The following is a 26,490-nucleotide window of genomic DNA, read 5'->3' as shown; positions in this document are numbered from 1 at the left end:
TTGTTGAGTCATCTTCAAGCTTTCAATGAATCCTTGTCTTCATCAAAATATAGGCAATTTAATAATGCAACACTTTGACACTTTGGACTATTTAACCTTTCTTTGCTACTTTGATTTCGAAAAAATCATGCCTTTTAAGATTGCCCGTTCCTATTTTTCTCATTTTTTTTTGTCATTATGGACATTGTGTTTCTTCCATTTTTGGTTTATGGTCACTATGTTTCTTCCATCTTTTGTTATTTTTGAAGCTTAAAAACCAGACCTTTTATTTATATATATTGATTGTGGTTAGATTTATTCCATTTATTTGACATTTTTAAGCTTACAAATGACTCCTTTTAAATTTGCATATTCAGTGATCTTAGGGTTGTATATTTTTTTCTTCATTTTGATGCTTAACCAGTCATTTTCATGCTAAAAAATCAGTATTTTTCACTATGATTACTAAATATCATTCCTTTACTAGGTTTATTGACGGTTTCTAGGTTTATTTTATTTCTTTCACATTTTTAAGTTTTAAGCTTAAAGATGACTCCGTCTAACTTTGCATGTTCTATGTTCTTAGAGTTTGATCATCTATTTTTTCACTACGATTAATAAAAATCATTCCTTTATTGGGTTTCTTCTATTAATGGTTTATGAGTTTATTTTATCTCCAAAAATGGAGTTTACCTTTCTTGGTTATGGCCTTCATAACCATTTGTTTTGTGGTTCCTAGTTTTCCCATTTCTCATATTTTTTTTGAGCTTAACTCTTTGCATGCCCTCTATTATTTAGTCTTTTTTTGTTGTTTAAAAAGACAAATATTGAATGATTAAATAAGTTTAATCTTTGATTCTATAACTTCAGTCCATCACGAAAATATGTTGTTCATATTTTTTTATTAAATGGGTTTCTTTACTTTTTAAAAGAAACATTTACAATCTAACTATTTAGGTTTATTTGTTGTTTCTATACTATTAAAAATGAACACTATAAAGTTATAGAAACCCTTACATTCTGACTATCTACTTTCATTTTTTTATTACATTTCAGTTTTAGTGGCTTTCTTAATATTCTTCTTCATATTTTGTTTCTGCACTTTTAGAGTCGAATTAGCTCCATAAAAATAAGGCATTTACATATATGTGGGGTAGACTTATTATGTTACATCTGTAAAAAAATATCTTGTACTTTGTTTCAAGTATTTCATTGTTGTTTAATGTCTGTTATGTCAGAGATAGGCCTTGACAAAGTACCTAAAGGAATACTTTACTTCAAGTATGTCAATGTTATTTAATGTGTGTTATGTCAAAGTTAGGCCTTAACAAAGTACCTAAAGAAATACTTTTTTTTCCAAGTATTTCATTGTTGTTTAATGTCTGTTATGTCAAAGTTAGCCTTACTTTTTCCTTATACATTGTAAATTATATTATATTATTGCCTTTAGTGTTTGATTTTAAGATTTTCTCTTAATATTTCTTTTATTTATCAGCTAAACTATTTCCCTGTTCTGTAAACTACATTAACATTTCTGCATTGACATTCTACCTATGTTCTTTATATTTGTTGTTTAAAACGGGTTTGCTCTTTGGGAATCAAATGCCATGAAATTTAGACATACTCACTAACTGTCTATTTTTAACCTACACACTAACATTTTTTACATTCTATATATATTCTTTAGACAAACACGTCTATTTTTATCAACAGTGTATTTTTTTATTATTATTATCTTTATATTATATCTTATGTACTATTTATTATGTTATATATGATTGAAAACAATGCCTATCTCCTATAATTGGTGGCTTTTTTAAGCATGACCTTTGGTTTCAACTCATTTCATTCTTAAGCAATGTTAGTTTCAGCTCTTTATATTTAATTTATAAAAATCAAACCCTAAAATCTCTTATAATATTAGAGTATCATCTTCTCCCTCCTTTGAAATAGAGTCAGGGTTTGCACTACTGTTGCTTACAGCGCCGCCCATACCTCACACTAATTTCATTCCAGATCTATTTAAAAAATGGGTTTAAGGCATTGTTGGGTATTAATGGAGTTGTTGGATTTTTTCCTCAAAAATTAAAATCCTTAATCCCATTCTTCTTTGTAAGTATATATGTTCTTATTTGTTAAAGAAAAGGTCTTAAATTCACATATCACATTTTTGCTTCAGAATCCCTACGGTTCAAAAGTGATTGCTTCACAAACCCTACGGTTCACGTTCCACCATCGAAGGTTCTTCTCCACTGTCGAAGGTACTATCACTCACTGTTAATACTTCTGCTCTCGCTCTAATCTCTATCCTCTCCCTCTTTGTGTATTTTTTATTTTGAAATTAGGAAATTAGGTCTTACATGTTTGATTGAAAATAGGTATTTGCGTCCTCTGTTAATAAGAACATTCAATTTTGTGAAGCGTGAAGTTTTTTCCTCTTTAAATTGAACTAGTTCATTCAAAATGGGATTTTGGTAGCTTCTCTTGTAGACGAATCCTGTAATTCCTATCTTCATTGACTGTCAATATTAATTTCAGGTCACCCTTAATAATCTTATTCTATCTTTTATGCATTTTCGTTCAATCCTCTGTCTGTGATTCATGAATATATAGATACTAATAAAATTGATGATGTTTCTCATGAAATTGATTATAGTGTATTGTAACTCTCTTGTTTCTCATGAAATTGAATATAAGTGTATAATATTAATATACTTTTAATTGAAGGATTGGCTAGTGACTCTCTTGCCCAGTGTCTCCATTGAGCTCTATCATGTGCTAAGTGCAACATGAAAGGCTTTTTTTCTCTCTTTTGAAGACCATCCATCCAGCTTCTCTGTTCCATTCTAGTTATCTTTGTAGGGTATGATATTATTGTATTTGTGTACCAAAAGGTGTTGAAGTTTTGTTATTTCTGTCAAACTGCAGGTGCTGTTGTCTCTGAATGGAATTAGAAATGACAATGCTCGGCTCTTATCAAAAGCAGAGTATGATGTACTTTTGTAGTTACTCAAAACATCTCTTTTATGTCAATTATCTCAAACAATATTGGTGACTATTCGGTTTGATCTGATCTCACGGTTTAGGGTTGGGGTGGTCACGGTTCGGATATATGTTTGAGGTTTGGTCACGAGTTGAGGGGGTAAGGGTGTGAAGGCCACAATTGGTGTATGGGTGAAGTGTTTAGGTGAGTAGGGTTGTGGATTGGCCACAGGTTGAGGGTATAAGGGTGGTAAGGTCATAGTTTAGTTGATTTGTGGGTGATTTGGTGATGTTGATTGTAGGTAAGTGTCTTAGAACGTGGGTGGGGATATGAGGGGAAAGCCATAAACATAGGATGTTTGATAAGCCGGTGAAATTCATCACAAGAGATTGACTCTCTTGATAAGAACAAGTCTTGGCTAAACTAAGAAGTTAGAAGAAAACACCCATTAACAAAGATATAATCCAAATAATTTCAACTTGTTTATTAAATGATGTCCATGGTTACATTTATTGAAAGAATGCTCGAAGGCTTCCATGAAAGATAAGAAAATAACACTTGAATTCAAAATCAAAACCTATCTTAAACTTGGTGGTAAAATATTCACAGTTGGCAAAATTTTTGACTTGGCCTTGATTTGTGATTTGCCTTGGCCGAATTGCCTTGTATTAATTTGAATAGATTTTGAATTAGTCTTGGTCAAACCCACTTGCCTATCTTTTAATTTAAAAATGGGTTGGCCGTGAGCCTTGAGGCACTTTGGTTGAATTAGGTTGTTGAGATTTGATTTATCTTCTTTGGATATGAAAAGCCTTGGGATTTGTTGGTTGGCTTGGTCGTGCAATCATTTAAATTTGAATGGCATACTTATATTTTTAATGTGCTTGTTAAATCAAATCTTTATTCTCTTTGTGTAGCCGAATTTTCCTCTAATCTTCACATGCCAATTTGTTCTGTAGATTATCACTTCGTAGCCACACTCCCTCATGCCTTATCTTCTTCCTTAGATTCATGTTATCTTAGGAGATTTGACTAGGCAGTGTCCAACTTCACTTTGTCTTCCTTGTCGTGTTCTAACATGGATTTGAAAATCAACATGCTCCTTCTAGTCGTGCCTTCTAGGGGTGAGCAAGACCCAACCTGATCCGTAGACCCGTCCAAATAAATAAAGAAGGATAGACCCGATTAAAAGGGACATACCCGTCATAAAAAAAGGACGGGTTCAGGTATATGTCCAGGTCACTCGACCCGTCCATTATAGTTATATATCAAGAATAGTTAAATGAGTACCTATCAATACTCATTATATTCAGTCCACATAACTCAAAGAGTTAAAGATGAGCATGGAACCATGAGTCTTGATTGATAGAAAACCAGTTAATTTTTTATTTTTGTGTACTTTATGTGAACTCTAATTTAAGTTTCATTTTTCAGTTAATAGCTAGTTATTGTATTCATTTCTGTGTGAACTTTTGAGTATTGACATGTTGTTATCATTTTAGTTCTCATGTATTTTTTATCATTTACAAAAACACTTCAACTTATGTTGACACTTGACACTTTAAATTGTTCTAAAATTTTCAATGTCTTCTATAATTTTTAGTCACGTGATTGTGATAGTTTTTAGTTTGAATGATACAATTTAAGATTTGTAGTTTATATATTGATGTATGTGGGATGCAGGTTTTGGTTGAGTTTATATACAGATTGTGATAATTTTGATTGTGCATGCTTAAATATTTGAGGAAAAAATCTACGTTTGTAATTGTGTCCTTTTCCAACCCGAACTCGTTCCTATCTTGACCTGTCTTATTTTGGGACATGTGAGAGATATGTTTAACCCGTCCCAACTCGTCCAATGCTCACCCCTAGTGCCTTCCTAAAATTAACCAAAAGAACACAATTAAAAAAATTCAAAAGTAAATTAAACCTAAGTAAGAAATAAATAATAAATAGAACAAAATAAGAATTAAACTCAAATAAATTCCTAACTACTTGTGAGTTAAGACACTTCTCACTTATTTAGGTATCCTAAGCAAACTTGTTATGTTGGCTCCTCCACCATGTCATGGTCCTCCATTGGGCCTTCCTCAAGATTGATGCAATTGATGGGCCTAACTTTCTCTTAGGCCCAATCAGGACCTGTCTCCATGAAGGAGCACACGAGTTGCCTAAGCACCTCTTGTGCCATTTTGGCCTTTACCCTGGTCATGGGCCTTCCTAGTCCACGTAGGGCTTCCTCGTTAATGTCGAACCCAATTGGGTTTACATCATTATGGTATTTAAAAGGGAGTTTATGTGACTTGGTGGGATATTCAGATTCAGATTCTGCTGGATGTAAAACTGAGAGGAAATGTACAAGTGGTACTTGTCATATTCTAGGAAATGGACCAGTCTCATAGTCTTGTAAAAACTAAGCTTGTGTTACTCTAATTATTGATGAGGCAGAATACATAAAAACATGTAGTTGTTGTGCCCAAGTGTTGTGGCTTAAGCAACAATGTGTTAGGCAAATTCGATGAAGAAAGATATACTCTTAGAATTTGTTGATACACATGACCAACTAGTAGACATCTTCACTAAATCTTTCGCTAAAGAACCTTTTTATAAGATTAAATGAGAATTAGGCATATTCGATGAAGCTAACTTGTCCTAATTGTGTTAACAAGCTTATATGTTTACTTAATTATGTTTATCTTATGCCTACTTGTGCTTAAACTTGCTTTAAATTTGCTTAAATTTCATATTTTTGGGGTATGTGATCGATTACTACACTTGAGTAACCGGTTACCAAGCATCAAATAGCCTAAAGGTTCAAAAACTACAGACAGTAACCAACTACTCTGATGAGTAACAGATTACTAGATGAAACAATAAGGAATTGTAATCGATTATACTGGAGAGTAACCGATTACACTAATTTGAATTTCTAAAAACTGAGTAATTTTCAGTGATGTAACTAATTACTCTACCCTGAGTAACTGATTACATTGTGCATTATTTAAAGTGGTTTCTTTCATTTTCAAAAGCTTCATCTTCTTCCTTCAAAACCTCTACAAAGTATGGTGACCCCTCCACTTTGAAAAACCTCATTTTTTAACCTTATTGAGTGATTTTTTATTCGATTTCTATCATATTGTCAATTTTGAATACATTCCAATCATCACTTTCATATTTAGAACACTAAATCATAAAACCACAGTTTCTCATAACCTCAAAACCTATAATTTTCACACTTCAATTTCATGATTTCTTCATCAATGACCAAGAAGCAACGTACCAATGTGTCTCAAAGGAAGCAACCAACTTCTTCAGAGACTAATCCATTGTATTTGACATGACTTTTTGCAAATGATGAACAACACAATGTATTCAATGAGCATTTTCTACAAAGACCTATTTTCGCCCCATGTTTGGTAAGTTACACCCTTTTGAGTCCGACGATTTCATTTTCCCATCCTTCTTAGGCAATGAAATCTTTTTTTATTTTTGTGAAGAGCATTGTGCCTACTATCCTGAACTTATAAGGGTATTTTACGGCAATTTGAACTTTAAGAATAAAGTGTTACCTATGTCAAAGGCAAGGAGAGTGCCTTAGACTTGAGAACCTTGAGTTCAATTTGATGTAACATACCATTCACATGAACTATAGTGGACTCTAGCTTTCAATGTGATTTAGAAGGGTTTAATAAAAAGCAATTCTACTACTCTATGTGTAGATTTTCTAAGAGGGAAATTGAAATGCATAAGCAAAGGGTCTTAGGTGAAACCGTAAAGGATAGAGATATCCTCTCTGTTGGAAATCTCAATCTAGAAGTTCGTTTGCTTCATTACCTTATAAGTTATGTTATAGGTCCCAAGTTTTCAAATCATTCACAAATTAGCGATATGGAATTACAAGTTATATATGCTCTTAAGCATAACATTCTGATTAACTAGAATTTGATTGTAATGAGACAAATGTGGACTTTTAGAGATACTCGAAGCCCCTTACCTTATGCTATCATCATCACAACCATACTTGAGAATTTTGGTGTTTCTAGTAATCGGAGTCCAATATCGAACTAGATGCTTGAGATAGTAAGATTGATATGGATGTGATCCAAAAGATGAGATTCTTTCGAGACCCCATAAATATAATCTACAAGCATCGAAGTGATCAACATGATGCTCCTACATAAAATCCTTCTGCTAACCCTCATGCACCTCAACCCTATACATTCTATTCTGAGTCGTCTTCATCTACTGCCATGCCTACCAATCAGATGATCATGAATGAATTATTCTCGCTTCGAGGCTACATCACCATAATGATGGATGCCCTAGATGCTAAGAATCAACAAGTCCAAATGGAACTTAGACAATTATCAAATCGATTGGTTACATGCATCTGAACGATGATAGTGATGAGCTAAAATCTTAGAGTAGTTGTTGTCTAGGATTTTCTAGTTGTTATTTAATGTTGTTAGTTCTTGACTTTGTAACACTCAACATTTGGTTACTTCATACTTGAATTAATCTCATTTGCATGGATAGTGTACAAGTTCTATACATTGTTAATGCATTTTTCATTTTTCATATTTAATCACGTTGTCTCTTTAAAGAAAATATAAATGAATAATGAGTGATGCAATTAGAGGATATAAATTTTTTACACTGACAATATGTAAATATTACACTCAACAATAAACGGTAATATTACATATACTTTCACCGAATATGGGGGCCTTAATTTACTCTTCATTATAATATAACAAAAGACAAAACACACATCTAGATCCTCTTTTACAGCTTTTATACAATTAATTAATTTAGTAAACATTTTGGAATCCAACTTAAACCCTTCCAATAGATTTTGGGTCGTGATCTTTATTTGCCCCGGTCCCTTCATAGTCTTGGATTTCCAAATCTATCCTCCTCTATGTGAAACCTTTATCTATATCAACCAGTTCCTCTTCACCATTTCCAAACTTCAACGCATTTTCCGACTTCAAAAGTGATAAAGAGGGGCAAAACCAAAAGTCATATAATCCAGTTTATGTGTTATCTCTTTCACTTAACTTAATAGTATGGAAATGCAACGCAACCATTGATCACAAAAAATGGGATTGCTTTTTACTATAGTTGTGCTTGTCCTTCTCTTTTGGCTCGTGACATCAACATTTATTTTTGTTACAGATCACATTTTACCTCACATCATATTAAGTACATGTGACAAAATAAGAAAGTAGTGGTGCAGAAATTTTAGTCATATCAGATATAAATAAATACATTTTTTAAACTGTTTAACAGTGTTGTTGGAACCGGACCGGACCGGACGGTCCGACCGGTCTGACCGCTGACCGGACTTGAAAACGGCTCTGGTTTGCCGTCTTAACCGAATGAGAGTTGGACCGCTTTGAACCGGAAAAAATCCGGTCCGACCATGTTAAACCCGGTTAAACCGGATTAACCCGGGAAGTAAACCGGACGGCTCACTTAAAAATAAAAAAAATGGGACAATGTTCTAATATTTTGTTTTACTACGGTCCAAAAAAAGATAAAGAGGTATTATTTCAATATAATTATACATAATTATTAACTATATAAAGTTTTACATTTATATATAACTATATATTTATAAATAAAAATTATTAATTATGTACGAAATCACCCTGTCAGATCGGACGGTTTAACCGTTTAAACCGGTTAAACCTAATACGGAACCTCTGCCGGTTTGACGTCCGGCTCGGGTTTCACAACACTGCTGTTTAAGTAGTGAGGCATTACGTGCTCAGTTTATATTAATAATAACATGATACATAAGTTATCTTCTCCTGTCAGTGAAATTAGGACATATCATTTTCTATAAAAATAATTTTAAAAATAAACAAAATAGCACACATGTCACATTTTTACTGGCTAGAGGAGATAAATTATCTCCTGATACTGATATGAGGAGATACATTATTCACAACATGATTTAATCTGTTTTTTAACAAAAATATCCTCATCGTAAAAAAATTATTGAATCAAAAAGTGAATACATTCAATATTTAGAAAATATGAAAAGTATTTCATATATTTTATCAGATTAGCTAATTAGGATAAAATTATGGTTCAACTAATGTATCTTATTTTGGTTTAATTTGAAATGAGTTTAGGCAAGGAATTCAATTGGAATCAAGAGTGAAGTTAACTAGTTTGATGGACTTGGTTTCAAAAAATTAATTGACTTGAGTTTAGTGGAAAATTATTTAATTTGTTTTTTAATTATAATACTTAAATATATATATATATATATATATATATATATATTTAAGTATTATAATTAAAAAACAAATTAAACCATCTCTCTGTTTATATACATATATATAAAGTATACTAATGAATGTCAAAAAATTGAGCTCCATAATTCATTTGAATTTTGTAAAATTTTACCTGATCGAGTTTAAGTTTAAAACATAGATCACATTCAAGTCCACTCAAAATTCAATTCGAGTTAGTCCTTATTGAATTGATCTAAACTACACTCATTTGCAACCTAAATATAAGAAATAAAAAATGTTAATTAAATAATGAAGTTTTCTGGAGTTATCCACGGGTTAAATGTTTTACTTTTCATATAATTCTTGCTATTTTAAAATTCACGTTTAAAAATTTTACAATTATTTTGCACATCGTAAAACTTTGTTATAGAAAGTAGGCAGTGCAAATAACTAATAAGGTTGGCTTCAATAGTAATATTGTTTTGGGAGTAGGTGAAACTCCACAACAGCAATTAAAGGGTTGGTATGACGAATGAACTCACAAATTGAAAATTAACTCACCTTATTAATGAATTAAGGTGTTTAGTTAATCGATTAAACAATGTGTAAATTTGTATAATTTGTTTGTTTATCGACCAATGGCAATTGTGTACCGTATTACCTATTCGCCCCCTCTAGGTGAGTAACATAGCCCTTTGGGATCCAAAAAGTGGTATCAGAGCTAGTATCATTATGCTAGCTTAACCGCTTAGATCGTTGATCCTAGGCACTTTTACCATGGACTCTTCTAACCCTTTTAGCGGCGATGACGCATCCATCGACCGCCCTCCAGTTTTCAGTTGTGAGGGGTACCCCTACTGGAAAATCTGAATGAGGATATTTATTGAGACCATTGATATGGATGTTTGGGATATGGACCTTTCGTACTAGTATACATGGTGGACGGAGAAACCAAAGACAAACCTAGAAGTTTCTTGACCAACGAGGAAAAGAGAAAAGTGCAGCTTGATTTGAAAGCAAAAAAATATTATAACCTCTGCACTCTCATACGATGAGTTCTTTAGGATTTCTCAGGGCGATAGTGCCAAGGATATGTGGGACACTTTACAAGTAACCCACGAAGGCACTAATGAGGTCAAACGGTCTAGATTGAATACATTGATGCATGAGTATGAGATATTTCACATGTTTCCACATGAGTCTATTTCCGATTTGCAAAAGTGATTTACTCACATTATTAATCATCTCTATGCATTAGATAAATCATTTGCCAAACAATAACTAACGATTAAATTGTTGAGATGTCTTGATAGGAAATGACAACCCAAGGTGACTGGCATCAAAGTCAAAGGACTTGGAACAAATGATGCTCACAACATTATTTGGCAAACTTCAAGAACACAAGATAGAATTAAAACATTTGACACTCAATGAGCAAATGGACGAGAACATCAAAGAAATCTTCTTCGAAGCGAAAAATCATATTCAAGAAGTCATAAGGAGAAACATGATAATGATGAGTCCGATTTCGACACAAGTGATGAAGCCATGTCCCTCCTCATCAACAAATTCATAAAATACTTAAGAAAGAATTGAGGACTCAAGAAGCTTCACAAGAAATATGAAGAAGGTTCAATCAAAATGAGCAAGTATCCCAAAGACAAAACAACTTGCCATAAGAGTGGGAAAGTAGGCCACAAGAGGTACACATGTCCTACATCTCTCTCAAGAAGATTGAACATGACAACGAGAAAGAATCTCGGGACATCAAAACTAAGAAGGCATACATCGTTTGGGATGCACACGAAGAGGATAATTCATCAACAAGCATCTTGGGAGATGAATAATCAATCAAGCTATGTCTAATGGCTCAAAATCTGAATTCTTGAAAAGTAAGTGAGCAAGATGAGTCTAGTGAGGTATATTCCTCCAATTCTATTTCAAATTTCAATATATTTCCCACGTATGATATACTTTATGATGTTTATGTTGAAATGTATGAAGATCTTAAAAACTTAGTTAAAAAGTATATGGATAGAAAAAGATTGATTTTAGATCTTCAAAAGAAAATTTCCTAATTACAAAAATTCATTGATATGCTTGAAAAGTTAAAATGAAACCATAGATGCTAAATATGTTAACTCTTCATGTAATTGTACTACTAATTTAAATGTGATATCTACTTGTGAAAATTGCACTTGCATGGAATTGAATATAGAGTCTTAAATAATAAAGTTGCTAAATTTAAATCTAGTAGTCACAAATTAAACAACTTACTTGCTACATGTAAAAATGTTGAGATTAGATATGATTTGGGATATATGCATGCAAAGAACACATTTCATAAGAAACAGGTAGATGTCTTGTAAATGTCATATATTAAATCTCTTACTTGCTTTTATTGTGGATTACACGGTCATACCTTGAATATATGTAAGATTAGAATGCATGATGTTCCTAATGGAAATTATATGTGGATCACCAAGAGACAAAATCCTCAAGCTAATAGCATCAAGTGACCCAAGATTAGTTGGGTATCCAAGAAATGCAAGTAAATTTGTTTTGTAGGTGTGTCTAAGGATAAATGAACTTCAAATTGCATATGGACAACACGTGTTCTAGGCACATGGTAGGTTAGAAGATCAAACTTCATTGACTTGTCACCAAGGAAAAGGGATTATGACACTTATGAACAAATTGTCAAATAAAATGCTTGAAGTTAGGAAGTATTATGCTACAAAGGTAAATAAGGTATCATTTCTAAACTCATAATATTACATACTTTAAGTGTTATAAAAATATTCCTTAATGAAATCCTAGTGAGACCATATTTTAAAAAACAAGTTATATAATAAGAATATTTCAAAAAAAATCCCCCAAAATCACTTTTATGCCAAACACTATATGTTTCTCATTTACATGCTCTTAAATGCAAATATGCTATTGTTGAACAATTATAAGAATCTTTTGACCATGTTTTGATTAATAAGTAAATGTAGAAATACTATCTAGGATACTCTAATCATGTTAAAGCACAACAAGTTACAATTTTATATTAAGGCAATTGACTAAAACCTTTTGTTTAAAGCCTATGCAAATTTTAATGTTTGATAAGACATCTCCAAAAGAGAACAAGAATGGTATGCTTAATATGTTACATGTACTCATGAGGATGCACATTCAAAAGGATTTAAGTGCTATGCAAGAAAGGAAAGACAAGAATTAAGAAACTGAAGAAAGACCAAAGAAGACGTCAAATATGGCAATCTTCTAACATTTTGATAAGGATCAGATAAAGCATGTAAAGTAACCAAATATCATGGCATGTTTTGTTCTAAAATGTATTTATTACATGTTATGTCCGATATTATGGCTAAGTGTTTGAATGTATGCTAGACATCTAGACAATCCTAAATAAGTACACTTATCGCCAATAAATGCATGTATTCTTAATTGTACACCACATTCTTGATTGAATATGCTTTCATGTCTTTTTGGCTGTGAGTTAAGTGTTCATTAAGTGTTTAGGATAGATCTTTTATCTTAGAGTCTTAGCAAATCTCTAATCTAACTCAAATTGTGCCAAAATCTGTTTCTATAACTTATTTAATAGATTGTTCTATGTTTTAATTGATTACCTAGGCTTTTTCTATGTGATTTAATCAATTACTTGGGCTTTTCCTATGTGATTTAATCGATTATATGTTCCTTTAATTGATCACCTAGACCAAAAATGTTTTAAAAATGTAATCGATTAAATTGGAACATAATGGATTAACTATGTTAAAATTCAATCTCGTTAATTGATTAACACAAAGGTTAATCGATTAAGTGCAATCATAAAATAGATTCAACACAATTCTGGGTTTAATAACTTCAAACCCTAACATCATACATTTTGTCTTCTTCCCCCAAATTGATCTTGTAATTCATTCTCAAATTCAAACTAGATCTACCCAATCTCTATTTCCTTCCTCCTCCTAATCTCTAACCCATAAATCTGGTTGAAATTGAGTAACCTAGGATTTCCCTCATTCTAAACCTAATTTCAATTTTCTGGTTAATCGATTATCCATCTCATATCTCTGCCAAAATGAGTAACGAGAGACCCAAGAGAGTAAAACGTACTGCTAGAATGAACCGTTCTCTTTGTCATCCAGGATGTACGAGAAATGTCGATGTTGGTGGGTCTTCCTCCAATGTTGGGCATAATCCAACAATGAGTTTGGACCCATTCTATGCTCTTGCTCTTCAAGCAGAAAGGTTGGCGAGGTTTGTCATCCAGAAACCAACATACATTTGGTATGCTGACATGGCATGGATGGTGGAATAGGGGTTTCAATTCCCACATGAATTGGAGGTACAAAGAGTTGTACAATTTCTGGAACTAAATGGTAGCTTTTATCCATCTCTGGTTCATGAATTTTACGCTAATTTTCAATATAAGGATGGTGGGTATTGAATTATGGTATAAGGGAAGTTAATTATGTTAAATGACGTTTTGTTTATGGCTGTTAGAGAATTAGTGTTTGATGGTCGATCTCTTGGCGATTACAATGATGAAAGATGGAGTGGTTACGACTCCACAAATATGTACAAGTCTTGCCTAAAAGGACCACATTATTTTGTCTAAGATGAGCTTACTAAAGTTGGCTCATTAACCGTTGAGAATAGGCTGCTATATTACTTGATATCTTACATTCTAGTTCAGCGCAACACAAATCACGCGCAACCAATTGTGAATGATCTGAAGTTAATGTTTGTTGTTAAGGAAGGCATTCTAATAAGCTGGCCTGACGAGATTTTATAAGTCATGTATGGCATTGCATCGTCTTCCTCGAGACTCCTAGCATATGGGATATTTATCTCCTATGTCATTAATCACCTATGGATCGCAACATTTTGTATGGAGATAATTGATGTAAATCCTAAAGAGCATATGGTCCATGAGAATCTCATTCACAATATGAGCATTTAAAAATATGGAGGTGAATGAATGTACTAGGAGGACCATAGGACTACTGTAAATTTGGATTTGTCTAATGAGGAAGATGGTGATGAGCAAGGTGAGCAAAACCAGGAGCAACAAAATGACGGGGCTTGTAATATGTCTCAAGAACCTTCATTTGGTTTGGCTCATCTGGATGCCATAGAACAACGGCTGAATGAGCATATTGACTCGAGAATGCAATCCATGGAGGATAGGCTCATAGCGGAGTTTTGAGGACAAGAAAAAGAAAATTAAAACTCTTTCGAGCAGATTTAATTTCTATTCAGAACCTTCGGTGGCTTTCAGCAACCACCTCCTAGTTAGTCTAGCTTAGGGCATCTAGTGTGTCCGTGTTAGATTCTGGTTTTAGGAGTTCTGGTCTATGTAATTTTGGTTGTAGCATTGTAAATACCAAACTTGTTAGTTTGTTTTGTGCCTTGAACTGAAATTGAACTCGCATGACATGCTAGTATTGTATTTTTTTTTTTGCTTTCACTTGAAACCATGTACTTGCTATCATACTCTTGTAATCGTTTGATCAACGAATGAATGAATTCTTATTTGTTCATAATCTATTGTATTGATCTTATTGTGCATAATCTATATAAAACAAGTCTATAAAACTAATGGATACCAAGTTACATAAATTTCTGAAAAATAGCATGTAATCTATACTGTATTTTGTCAGATCAGTAGTTTTAATCGATTAAGAGTAGATAATAATTGATTAAATATCATATAAAATGCAATTCTATATAAAATTGAATCATACATAATCGATTAAGTACTATTATAATCGATTAACATCAGTAGAATTTGCATTGTTTTCCTTTCTTTTGGCAATAAGCTTTCATATATCATATTGCTTTTTGATCATGCCAAAAGGGGGAGTAAAGTTATTGTTTATGTTTTGCAGGAGTTGCAATAGAAGAAAAGTTGAGGCCTCTGAAAGAAAATGATAAATCACCCGATGCTAATATTGAGGGGGAGCAAGAGGGAGAAATGTGCATCAACTTACAACAAGGAATTTGCAAAACAAGTTGATTATCATCAAGCAGATCCAACAAAGAGTTGTTAGATCCAACAAGTATTTGTCATTATCAAAAAGGGGGAGATTGAAGATACAAACATGCATTAATAATCAGATTGTGTATGCAAGCATGCATCACATAGATTTTGATGAAGACAAAGGTTGATAATAGACAAAGGTTGATAAAGATGATTAAGAACATAATCGATTTACTAAAGAACCGAATCGATTATTCAGTTCTTGGTTTATGAAAAACAGTTTTCTTTCATATCCAAGATTACCAAGATTTAACTAAACTTATATGCACTTTTAAAGATGATTAAGAATAATGAAAGCACATAATAGAATATGCAAATAACTCAATGATATGCATGTTATGTTAATTAAATCAAGGAAATGTAAAGAGTTAAGGGTTGAGAAGAATGAGACACGGCTTTTATCTTGGTTCGTTTGTGGGTCTACTTGTAAACTACATCCAGACCTCCCATTCTGATCTTGGGAAAATTTTATTCATCGTGGACTATTATTGTTTCTTACAAACACAATTCCAATACAACACGCAAGAACTTCCTTATTGAACCTGTTGAGCCCTAAACTCGGTGTGACCACTCAACTCGCGTACTCGGATACCAATACATTTCGCAATCCTGGTCCCAACTGATTTCTCACTCTTCCCAAGAATTCTTGCCTTGTGAAGACAACCACTACTACCTAACCACAACTAGGATTTCCCAAACCAATTCTCTATCAATAGTGATACTAAACACACCAAAAGAATATGTCTATGCCAATGTCTAAATCTTTCAAGTTATTGATGCACCCTTCTAAAAATCTCACAAAACCAAAATATAGAACACGTGAGATGCAAGGTTTCTTTATAAAAGATATGACAATTGAGTTCTTTGGAAATCTTTCTACAAATTCTCCCTTTTATCTCTTTTTCAAAAGAACACTTTGAAATTCTCTCTAAAGATATGAAAGTGAAAGAACAATAATTTTCAGAACTATGTGAAATCTGTCTATTTTTCCTTGTGAGTATTGTATCCTATTTTTCAGAGATTATTTTTCAATATGGAAAAACTTGTGTAAATATACAATTCTATTTTTTGGACAGATAATCAATTATCACTAAATCTTAATCGATTAACGATTCTTCAAAATACACGAAACTACAAATTGCAACAACCCTTAATCGATTAAACCCATACTTAATCGATTAACGGGTTCCCAAGATTTCAATGCTTAATCAATTAAAATAACTCTTAATCGATTAATAGTTCTTCGAAAAAAATATTTCAATGTGATATGAACCTCCTACATGATTTGTAAAAGTGTAATGCATGACTTTGAATGATGTATGATTTAAAACTCTTTGTAAAAGTATGACACATGTGTTTATGCATGTAAATCATGTATGCATGCATGTAAGTCTCATTTTAATTATTGTCGATTTTAGCTTGTGAGACTTCCATTAGGATTCGTCCTAGCCTAGATTCTTTTTAAGACATGATAAAGATGTAAAAACACTTAGCCTCTAGATCTTCTTGAATGCTTTAGCTTGTGTGAACTTCAGTCTTGACTTTTGTTGTTGACTTTGTTGTTTGTTGTTTTGTTCATCCTTTCAAGCTTGTACTTGATATACAATTTTTGTTGTGAATCTTTGTCTTTATCAAAACTCTGTCTTCAATCCTTGTTATCATCAATCTTTGTCTTTATCAAAATATATGTGATGCATGCTTGCATATACAATCTTCTCATTGATGCATGCTTGCAATTTACATCTAGTACTTATCCGAACCTACAAAATCACTATAACGACGAAGAATTTTTGCAATGTAGGGCAATAATTGTATCAATGGTTGAGATTGTTGATCAAATCAATAAATATGTTTTATGTATAATTCCATGTAAAGTCTTGCTTTCTCATACAACGTTTTCTACATTCTATATAATTTATGTCTTAAAGTAATACTAATAAATCTTTAACTATAGGTGAGGAGAAATAATATCTCAGTTCAGATTCAGTTGATATATCTGATGCTATTGAAAGTGAAGCATTCAACATACTAACTCCAGAATTTCTATATTCATTTTCAATCTCTAGTGTTTCTAATCATAAGATAAAGTTGAAAATTGGAACTTCGATGAAGTTATTGAGGAATTTAGACCAATCTAAAGGATTATACAATGCTACAAGATTGGTTGTCAGTAAAATGACAAATCAAGTACTTGAAGCAAAGATCATATCAAACAAAAATATTGGAAAAATCATACATATTCTCCAGATGTCAAAGTTTGCATCACAATGTCAATGGTCATTCAAGCTTATCAGAAGACAATTCCCTATCATTGTTTCATATGCTACGACTATAAATAAATCCCAAAGTCAATCCTTACAAAGTCTGGGTTTATATCTACCTAGACCAATGTTTAGTCATGGTCAATTGTACGTAGCTATTTCAAGAGTTCAAAGTAAAAAGGGATTGAAGATATTGATACATGATAAAGATGGTCAACCACTAAAGGCAACAACAAATGTGGTTTATAAAGAAGTATTCCAAAATATCTAACATGTATTTTATAACTTATTTTATATTGTCTTCTAATTTTTTTCCTAACAATATTTTCTTTAATTTAAACAATAGATTCTACACCATGCCTATATCAATCAAATACATAGACATCATCTCCCATGATGTAATCATCAATAACTTTTATATTAACAATTTATTCTTTTATTCTTTACATAAATTCATGGAAAATAGATTCTCGCTCATGCGAATGCAAGAGACTCCTACTAGTTTAAACAATATGGAACACAAGAAGACCAATAAATGGATGAAAGCTTCTCATTTAACATACTTCATGCAAGTTATAACATTGGTTACTCCAACAAACTTAACTAACCCAATAAACAAATTAAAATATATATTAGAATTTTTAACGACATCAGATGTATCAATGGATCTCAAAAAAATTATTCCTCTCGGAGAATACACAATAAAATTGACAACTTCCTTATTTCTTTGGTCTTGTCTATCATTAGCCATGATGGTGCAATCAGTTTCTTCCAAAAAATTCCTAAATGTCTCAACTAACAATTCGACCTTATTCTTCATTGCATACAACAAGTTAGATCTAATAATATAATAACAAGGACCTTTATAAGCATAAGAAATGCGACAATTGTATTTATCATAGGTTGATAGTAAACTGAATTTGTCCAATTGAATAGAATTCAACAATCATAAACGAATAGAGTAACTATCATATTAGCCCTATGAATAGTATCTTTACCTGCAAAACTCATTCGGATTGAAGGTTGAGTTCGCGGAGAAGTTCTCGGAGCAAAGTAATTGTTTATGATCTCATTTGATCTTTTAATAGTTGTATCTATTTCTTTATCTCTGGCTTCAGTTGATATTGGTGGAACCATATTTCTTTTACGTTGCATTGCATTTGCCTCATATGGATCTTCTTCCCCTTGAATTTGATTAGTTCCTATTTTTCTACTACCACTAATTTAACTCAAGTGTTCTTTTATTTGATGCTTAACATTAAGGGAACTGAAAAACAAGATAGAATATCTCCTTTTTATTTAGCAAGATTTTGTTTGATTTGATGCATTCCTCAACCATTGTAATAAATTGAACAAAACAAATACTTTATGATTTTCTTTCCTTCAACATCTTATAGTAATGACAATGATCTTATGTGGGGCCAGATATGAAATTATAACAAAGAAACAATTTAAGTGAACTTGGACAACCAAAAACAATTTATATGGGTTTAAGCACTCCTTGTGTCAGCTATCTAATATACAATAGAAAGTACAACTACTACTTTGGACCTGAAGTTAATGAGTGCAATAGGACAAATATTCATCAATTGTAGCTTCATATGTAGAATAAGAAGTACACTCACCAAAAGATAATGAATATGCAAGCAATATGTAAATGTATAATAGGACAAATACTATTGGTGTAGTGGAAACGATCGTCGTGCAGCATTGGCTACAAGCAATCAAATAAAGGCATAAAATGAATAAAAGAGAAGAAACAAGAGAATTTGTTAACATGGTTCGACCAATTGTGCCTACGTCCCCAGGAGCGCTGAGCGGCTACCAAGATATTATCAGAGAATAAGGATTGCAAACCCTAACACACCCATGCGCCCACCTGTTCATGTGGTGTTTCTATTTGGTGCTTATATCTGGTGCACATTATAACAAGGGACTTGAATCCAATATATAACATTGGTTACTCTACTCTATTCCAATAGTAGACCATGTGAGACTAACACAATAACATATTTCAAGCATCCCCAACAATCTCCACCTTGATTGAAATAGACAAATATCTCTCTCCTTAGGAAATCTACACAAAAATCTCCACCTTAGTGAATATATGACTCCACCTTGTTCAATGTCTAACTCTCTTTAACACCTCATCCACATAGGAGTTTGCTCCCATTTAGCATAAACCTTTTGAGTATCCTTGACGATGTTACCAAGAGCCTAGCTCTCCAAACTTGTAGTGCTGCTTCCCATACCACCATCAAATAGAACACGCTGCCTAGCCATATATTGCTAGGAAGTCTTTCGATATATTGGAACCTATACACAAAAGTTCACCAACAATCGTCCTCTTCAATACTCAGTCAAACTTTACCTTGGAGCTTCCTTGGAAATCCTCTACCGCTACCACCATTGTCTACTATGACAATCCTAGTTCAAAAGAACTATCATACTCCACCATAAGGAGTATACCCACAACACACACCTTGCGTCAATGATAACTAATGTCTGTATTACATCCTTGCATCCAAGCCAATGCCCATGTCACACCCTGCATCTCTACCAATACCAATGCTCGTGTTACAACTTGCATCAAAGCTAATGCCCATTTAACACCCTACATCAAAGTCAGTTAGCGCCTCTGTGCTTTTATGGATCTGCTAACAATTAACATCCTTCACTATGACATCTCAGACACACCATTAGGATATTTTACTTTTCATCTCAAATGAGAACATTTTCTCAACATCAAGAGAGATATTGTTAGCACCTGTCTCTTGGTCAAACTCAACACATGAGTCCCTATCTACACCTTGATCCTAATTCAATACATGAATTTATGGGATTCTGGATCAACATATATTGTCCCACCACATTTCTGCCATGTTTTCTTCTCCTTCAACTCATCTACTTTATCTTTGTGTAGTACCTTGGATGCACCTTGTCTAGCCATCACGCCTTCACCTTCTTTAGCCATAACCTGGTGCTTGGGTCAAGAGCCATCTACCAATTGACTCTAATATCAATTGTTGGTATAGCGGAAATGATCGTTGCGCAACGTTGGCCACAAGCAATCAAATAAAGGCATAGAATAAATAGAAGATAAGAAACAAGAGAATTTGTTAACAGAGTTCAGCCAATTGTGCCTACATCCCCGGAAGCGTTGAACGACTACTAAGATATTATTAGAGAATAAGGATTACAAACTCTAGCACACTCATGACCCCACCTACCCATGGGGTGTTTTTATTTGGTGTTTATATTTGGTGCACATTATAACAAGGGACTTGAGTCCAATATATAACATTGATTACTCTAATTTATTCCAATACGAGACAATGTGAGACTAACACAATAACATATTTTCACCATTATGTCATCCTTGCACAGTTCAAAAACTTTTTCCTTTAATAAATATTACTCCATCTTCTTTTATGCAGAAACCTTATGTTTTTTTGAGCGGAAATAACAACTCAAGTACTTACACAAGGAAAGAGAATCATGTAAGCATATTTGATTATTTACTAAATTGTATAGCAACTCTAATCTTTAACTTAATTATACTCATTGTATTATGAAGGCAGATTTGCATAAGCATAGAAAATGATAATATTATGTGTAGGTTCATCTAATATGGGGCCTTAATTTACTCTTCATTATTGTATAACAAAAGACAAAAACAGACTTCTAGATCCTCTTTTACAGCTTACAATTAATTAATTTAATAAACATTTTGGAATCCAACTTAAACCCTTCCAGGGGATTTTGGGTCATGATCTTTATTTGCCCCGGTCCCTTCGTAGTCTTGGATTTCCAAATCGATCCTCCTATGTGTGTATCCTTTATTTACATCAAGCAGCTCCTCTTCACCATTTCCAAACTTCAGCAAATTCTCCCACTACAAAAAGAGATAAAGAGGGGCAAAACCAAAAGTTAAAACAGAGAAACGCAACAATTGATCACAAAAAAATGGATTGCTTTTCACTTTAGTTGCTCTTGTCCTCCTCTTTTGGCTCGTGACATCAACATTTATGTTTGTTACAGATCACATGTTATCTCACATCAGTATTAAGTACATGTGACAAAATAAGGAAGTAGTGGTGCAGAAATTTCAGTCATATATAGGATACAAATAAATAATATTTTAAACTATTTAAGTAGTGAGGCATTACTTGCTTAGTTTATATTAATAATAACATTATTTAATCTGTTTTTTAACAAAAATATCCTCATATTAAAAAAAATATTGAAACAAAAAGTTAATACATTCAATATTTAGAAAATATAAAAAGTATTTAGTATCTTTTATCTGATTAGCTAATTAGGATAAAATTAAGGTTCAACTAATATATCTTATTGGTTTAATTTGAAATGAGTTTAGCCCAGGAATTTAGTTGGAATCAAGACTTCACTTATTAACTATTTCGATGGATATGGTTTTTAAAAATCAAATGACTTGAATTTAGTGGAAATTTGATTTTTTTTAAATTGGTTCAACTATAAATAATATATATTTAAGTATTATAATTAAAAATCAAATTATATCATCTCTCTGTTTATGTACATATACAAAGTATACTAATGAATGTCCAAAATTGAGCTCCGTAATTCATTTTAAGTTTGTAAAATCGAGTTTAAGTTTAAAAAATAAATCACATTCAACTCAACTCATTCTAACTCGAACTGGTCCTTATCTAATCGATCTAAACTCCACTCATTTGCAACCCTAAATATAATAAATAAATAAAATTAAATAAAGAGTGAAGTTTTCTTGAGTTATTCATGGTTAAATGTTTTACTTTTCATATAGTTTTTGCTATTTTAAAAGAGTTTAAAATCTATGGATTGATATTGTAATTTTTTTTTATCTTATCGTACATCCACCACTATTGATTTGTATTACTTTTATTTTAAGAGTCAATGGTGGTTAATAAATCAATATACATATTAAATCCATTTTAAAATGTTTAAAAACTTCACAATTAATTTTGTATATAGTAACTTCCTTATAGAAAGTAGAGTAAATTACAGTGACGCCTCCTGAGTTGTTTTAGTGAAATTACACAAATCACCTAGACCTTTTTAAAACCTACACAAACCACCCTAATTATATATACATTATACTGACTACCCCTGTAAGATAGATAAGTGTAATTTCTTAAATAATAAATGGTGACAGGTGTAATTAAGTCAAACAAAATACGATATATTGTGAAAACAAGTCCAAATAGTATAAGAAATGTTTGTTCTTTATTTTGGTTAGTTAAAATATAATATGAGAGTAACTTAAACACCTTCTTAGACTTATTGATATAGTTTGTAACGAATAAAAAATAATGAATATACATAAGATTATACTATTTGGACATGTCTCCACAATATAACATAGTTTGTTTGACTTAATTACATCCGTCACTATTTTTGTTTAAGAAATTATACTTATATCTCTTACAAGGATAGTCAATGTAATATATATGTATAAATAGGAGTGGTTTGTGTTGGTTTGTGTTAGTGTAATTCACTATAGAAAGTAAGCCGCACAAATAATTAATAAGGTTTGCTTGAATGGTTGAAGTCGCGATTGTGGTAACGATTGCAGTTACTGCGATTGTGGTAACGGTTGCGTTTACTGTGATTGTAGTCATTACGGCCATTGTGATGCGGATTGCAGCCGTTACAATGTAAATTATTTTATCATTAAAAAACTATTTTTGAATTTGATACGCTCTGATGCAGTCCTAATATGATTCGATGCATTGCGTTACGGCCTTATGCGGTTATGTTATAGTCCGATATGGTCGTCTTAGTGTGATTAAGAATCACACTGCAATGACAGTGTGATAAGGTCGTGACAATTATATTGTAGTAGCAATTTAAATCAGTAATGGTAATATTGTTTTGGGAGTTGGTGAAACTCCACAACAACAATTAAAGGGTTGGTATGAAGAATGATCTCACAAATTGAAAATGGATTCTGAAATTTAAAACTTTATTCTTAAGTTCCAGTTTCCAAGCTATAAATGAAATGATTAAAATCTTTACAAACAGAGGAAGAGAGAATAAGAGCACCAACCTTAGCTAAAAAAGGCAGAACTGGTGTATCCTCTCCGTTCAAATTTTGTGTTCCTGTAACAGGGAAAATCAATCCAAGTCATCATGTATCACTCGGAAATTGAAAGAGAATAAAACTAATAAATACAAACAATGAAAGGCTTACTTGTTGCAGGAACAGCAGATGCAGAGAGAACATATAATGAAAAGCCCAGAAAGAACAGTAATATTAGCAGCCTGAGAAGTTTTCTTTGCATATCGAATTAGAATATTAGATGATGATGAAGAATGCAAGTTGGATGACATGGGTTAGCACTTAAGCAGAGATGGTAAAGGTAGGTGTAGCAAGAAGCCAAGAATAACGAACGCTATAGGGCCTAAATATGCGGCACAATAAAGATGAAATGAATTCTCTCCCGGGTACAGAACCCTCCAAATATTGGAATGTGTGGATGAGAACATTTTAAATTTTTTTAAATTATTTAATTTAAAAAATAGCTAAAAATCTGAACCTTAAAAAATAAATTTAGTTCAAAGGTGAATATTTCTATCAGTACCTGAAGAGTAATGAAGATATATAGATATAGACAATTGAAAGCAATGCATATAAGACAAAAAGAAGTGAACTACTTAAATTTTAAAATAACATAACATTTTAATTTTAAGTGATACTTATATAAGTTGATATATTTTTCTAGGGAATGGAGTATCTCCTTGTATAAGGAGATAAGTTATCTCCTCTTGCCAGTGAAATCATGACATGTGTTATGTTTCATCATTTTTTATAAAATTATTTTTAAAAATAAACAAAATAGCACACATGTCACATTTTTACTGGCTAGAGCAGATAAGGAGATACATTATTCTCATTTTTCTATGTATAAATAACTTTTAAACTTATTTGTTAAATATAACATTTTTAGTGTGTGTAATATTTATACATTGTCAATATAAAGTATTATCCAATATTAGTGTAAAATTTTATATACAATCAATATATTATTTATCGTTTATTTATATTACTTATATTTAAGAATCAATATTAATTAAATATAAATAGTAAGTGATACAAAAATAATATAAAAATTTCTTACACTTACACTGCAAACAATTTTCCCAAGCACTTTTGAAAATACTATTATATAGGTTAAACTTTTTGTATACCTTGTGCGATTTGGGAATTGTTTATGATGATGGATCATTGGCTAAAGGGAGCATGGCTCACGCATTTGGGGATTGTTGATGATGAAGAATCACCTGCCAATGGGAGCATGACTTACAAGCTTGGGGGATTGTTGATGATGATGAATCATCGACCAAGGAAAGCATGGTTTGCGCGCTTGGAGAAGTGTTGTTGATAATGAATCACCAATCAAAGGGATTATGACGCACCCACTTAGGTATATTTGACCTGTTGAAACTTAAGAACATAAAAGATGCATAGTACTTCGTTACCATATATATGTTGGGTGTAATACAATGGTTTTCCCAGTTTATGGAGAAGGCTGACATTGTTACACTTAAAAATGGAAAATGCGAGGTAGTGTGGTTGTCTCCTAGTAGATGATAAGGCTGATCTGGCCATGATCTCCTCACTTCAGCTTACCAATGGGCCACAGACTCTACTAGTGACAGCTCCGTGCACTATGCTGGTCGCCCCGAACAGTGCAGACTTTGAAGTCAGACGAGAGGAAGTTCACACATAAATGTGGCATAAATAGCATAGGTTCAAGCGAGTTGAGGGTCAGGCGTCCAATGATGGCATTGTTGTGCATCTCCTGCTTCTCAAAACGTCTCCTACTATGAAATGTTGGAGATGGCCCACCTGAATAAGGTCTTTGATAATATCTTGTAGTTGGGTTCAATCATTAGTTTTGTGGTCGAATATCTTGTGGAACTCACAAAATTTTGATCGGTCTTGGGGGGCAACATTCCTGTTTGGACTAGGTTTTGGGAAGGGGAGTTAGGTGGGTGGTCATGACCTCTTGTAGGATTCTTGAATGATTGGCATTGAGTAGAGTGTAGGTAGTGTATTTTGGTCTTTTAGGTGGGTCGTTTCTTTGTTGTTCAATGGGACAAGATATTTTGGCATCCCATGAGAGGGTGTGTATATGGTGGTCGGTTGTGGGTTAAGCATTAGGGGTCACCTCCGAGTTTATGAACTATTGGGCGTTGGGTCGGAGTTGCTCCATTTTGTTGACGTTGTCCTTGGCCAACTCAATCTTGAAGAGGTCGGGTTGGATGCCAGTAACCACGAGGTGCAGTATCACTTGAGGACTTGTGTGTGGACCTTCATATCCTCGTCGTTGAACTAGTCTAAATAAGCTCAGATATATTCATGTTTTCCTTGACGAATTCTAGATAAGGTAAATGACGAACGAGGCCGTTCTTTGCTTGATGTGAACCAGACATTGAACTTTTCTGCCAACATTATCCACTGATGGATGTTGTTTGGTTCCAAGCCAGTGAATTTTGGACACTTTTATATTTTTGACTCATTTTTTACACTTTGTTTGAACTATTTTTTTTGGATAGACACTTTTGGACTATTTTTTTTTGGGTTGACATGGATTTGCAACTTTGGTTTGACAATTTGGTTTGACACTTCTTGTTTTTGACACTTTTGGTTTTGACACTTGTTGACTAACAAAGAAAAAAAAGAAAAGACTCAAATAAAAAAAAGACTTGATACTTACTAAACCACAAGTGGTTTAGACACCAAACAAGAAGTGGCTCTGATACCACGTGATGTGAACCTCTTGGGTAAAAGGCTTATTGTTGCGACAGTTCTTGGATGGTGAATCACCTTTGGCTGAGATGGCTTGAACCATGGCCTAGGCTAGCTTTATTTTGGCCGAGACAAATTGTAGACAAAAGTTGGACTGGAAAAATTGCTCTTGGACCGAGCCAATT

At 32.7% G+C, this 26,490-nt stretch overlaps 1 protein-coding gene across 1 annotated transcript; it reads right to left on the bottom strand.

Moving 5' to 3' along the window:
- LOC109350943 lies at nt 21,127-23,957 on the bottom strand. The gene is made up of 3 exons (XM_019592255.1): nt 23,744-23,957; nt 23,600-23,652; nt 21,127-21,424 (listed from the first exon to the last, which is right to left on the bottom strand). Exons 1-3 carry the CDS (start codon nt 23,832-23,834, stop codon nt 21,272-21,274), a joined length of 297 nt encoding a protein of 98 aa, XP_019447800.1. The 5' UTR covers nt 23,835-23,957; the 3' UTR covers nt 21,127-21,271.

Source organism: Lupinus angustifolius, chromosome LG06, assembly GCF_001865875.1.
Source record: "Lupinus angustifolius cultivar Tanjil chromosome LG06, LupAngTanjil_v1.0, whole genome shotgun sequence".
NCBI lineage: Eukaryota > Viridiplantae > Streptophyta > Magnoliopsida > Fabales > Fabaceae > Lupinus > Lupinus angustifolius.
Note: the sequence above shows the minus strand (reverse complement) of the source record. Positions and strands in the feature narration are given on the sequence as shown.

Bases quoted from the DNA above. Each gene is read 5' to 3' on its own strand.
- LOC109350943 (XM_019592255.1), bottom strand. From the start codon at position 23,834: ATGCAAAGAAAACTTCTCAGGCTGCTAATATTACTGTTCTTTCTGGGC. The intron at 23,653-23,743 runs GTAAGCCTTTCA...TCCCTGTTACAG, and splicing joins ATCTGCTGTTCCTGCAACAA to GAACACAAAATTTGAACGGA. The intron at 21,425-23,599 runs GTTGGTGCTCTT...CTCTTTTTGTAG, and splicing joins TTCTGCCTTTTTTAGCTAAG to TGGGAGAATTTGCTGAAGTT.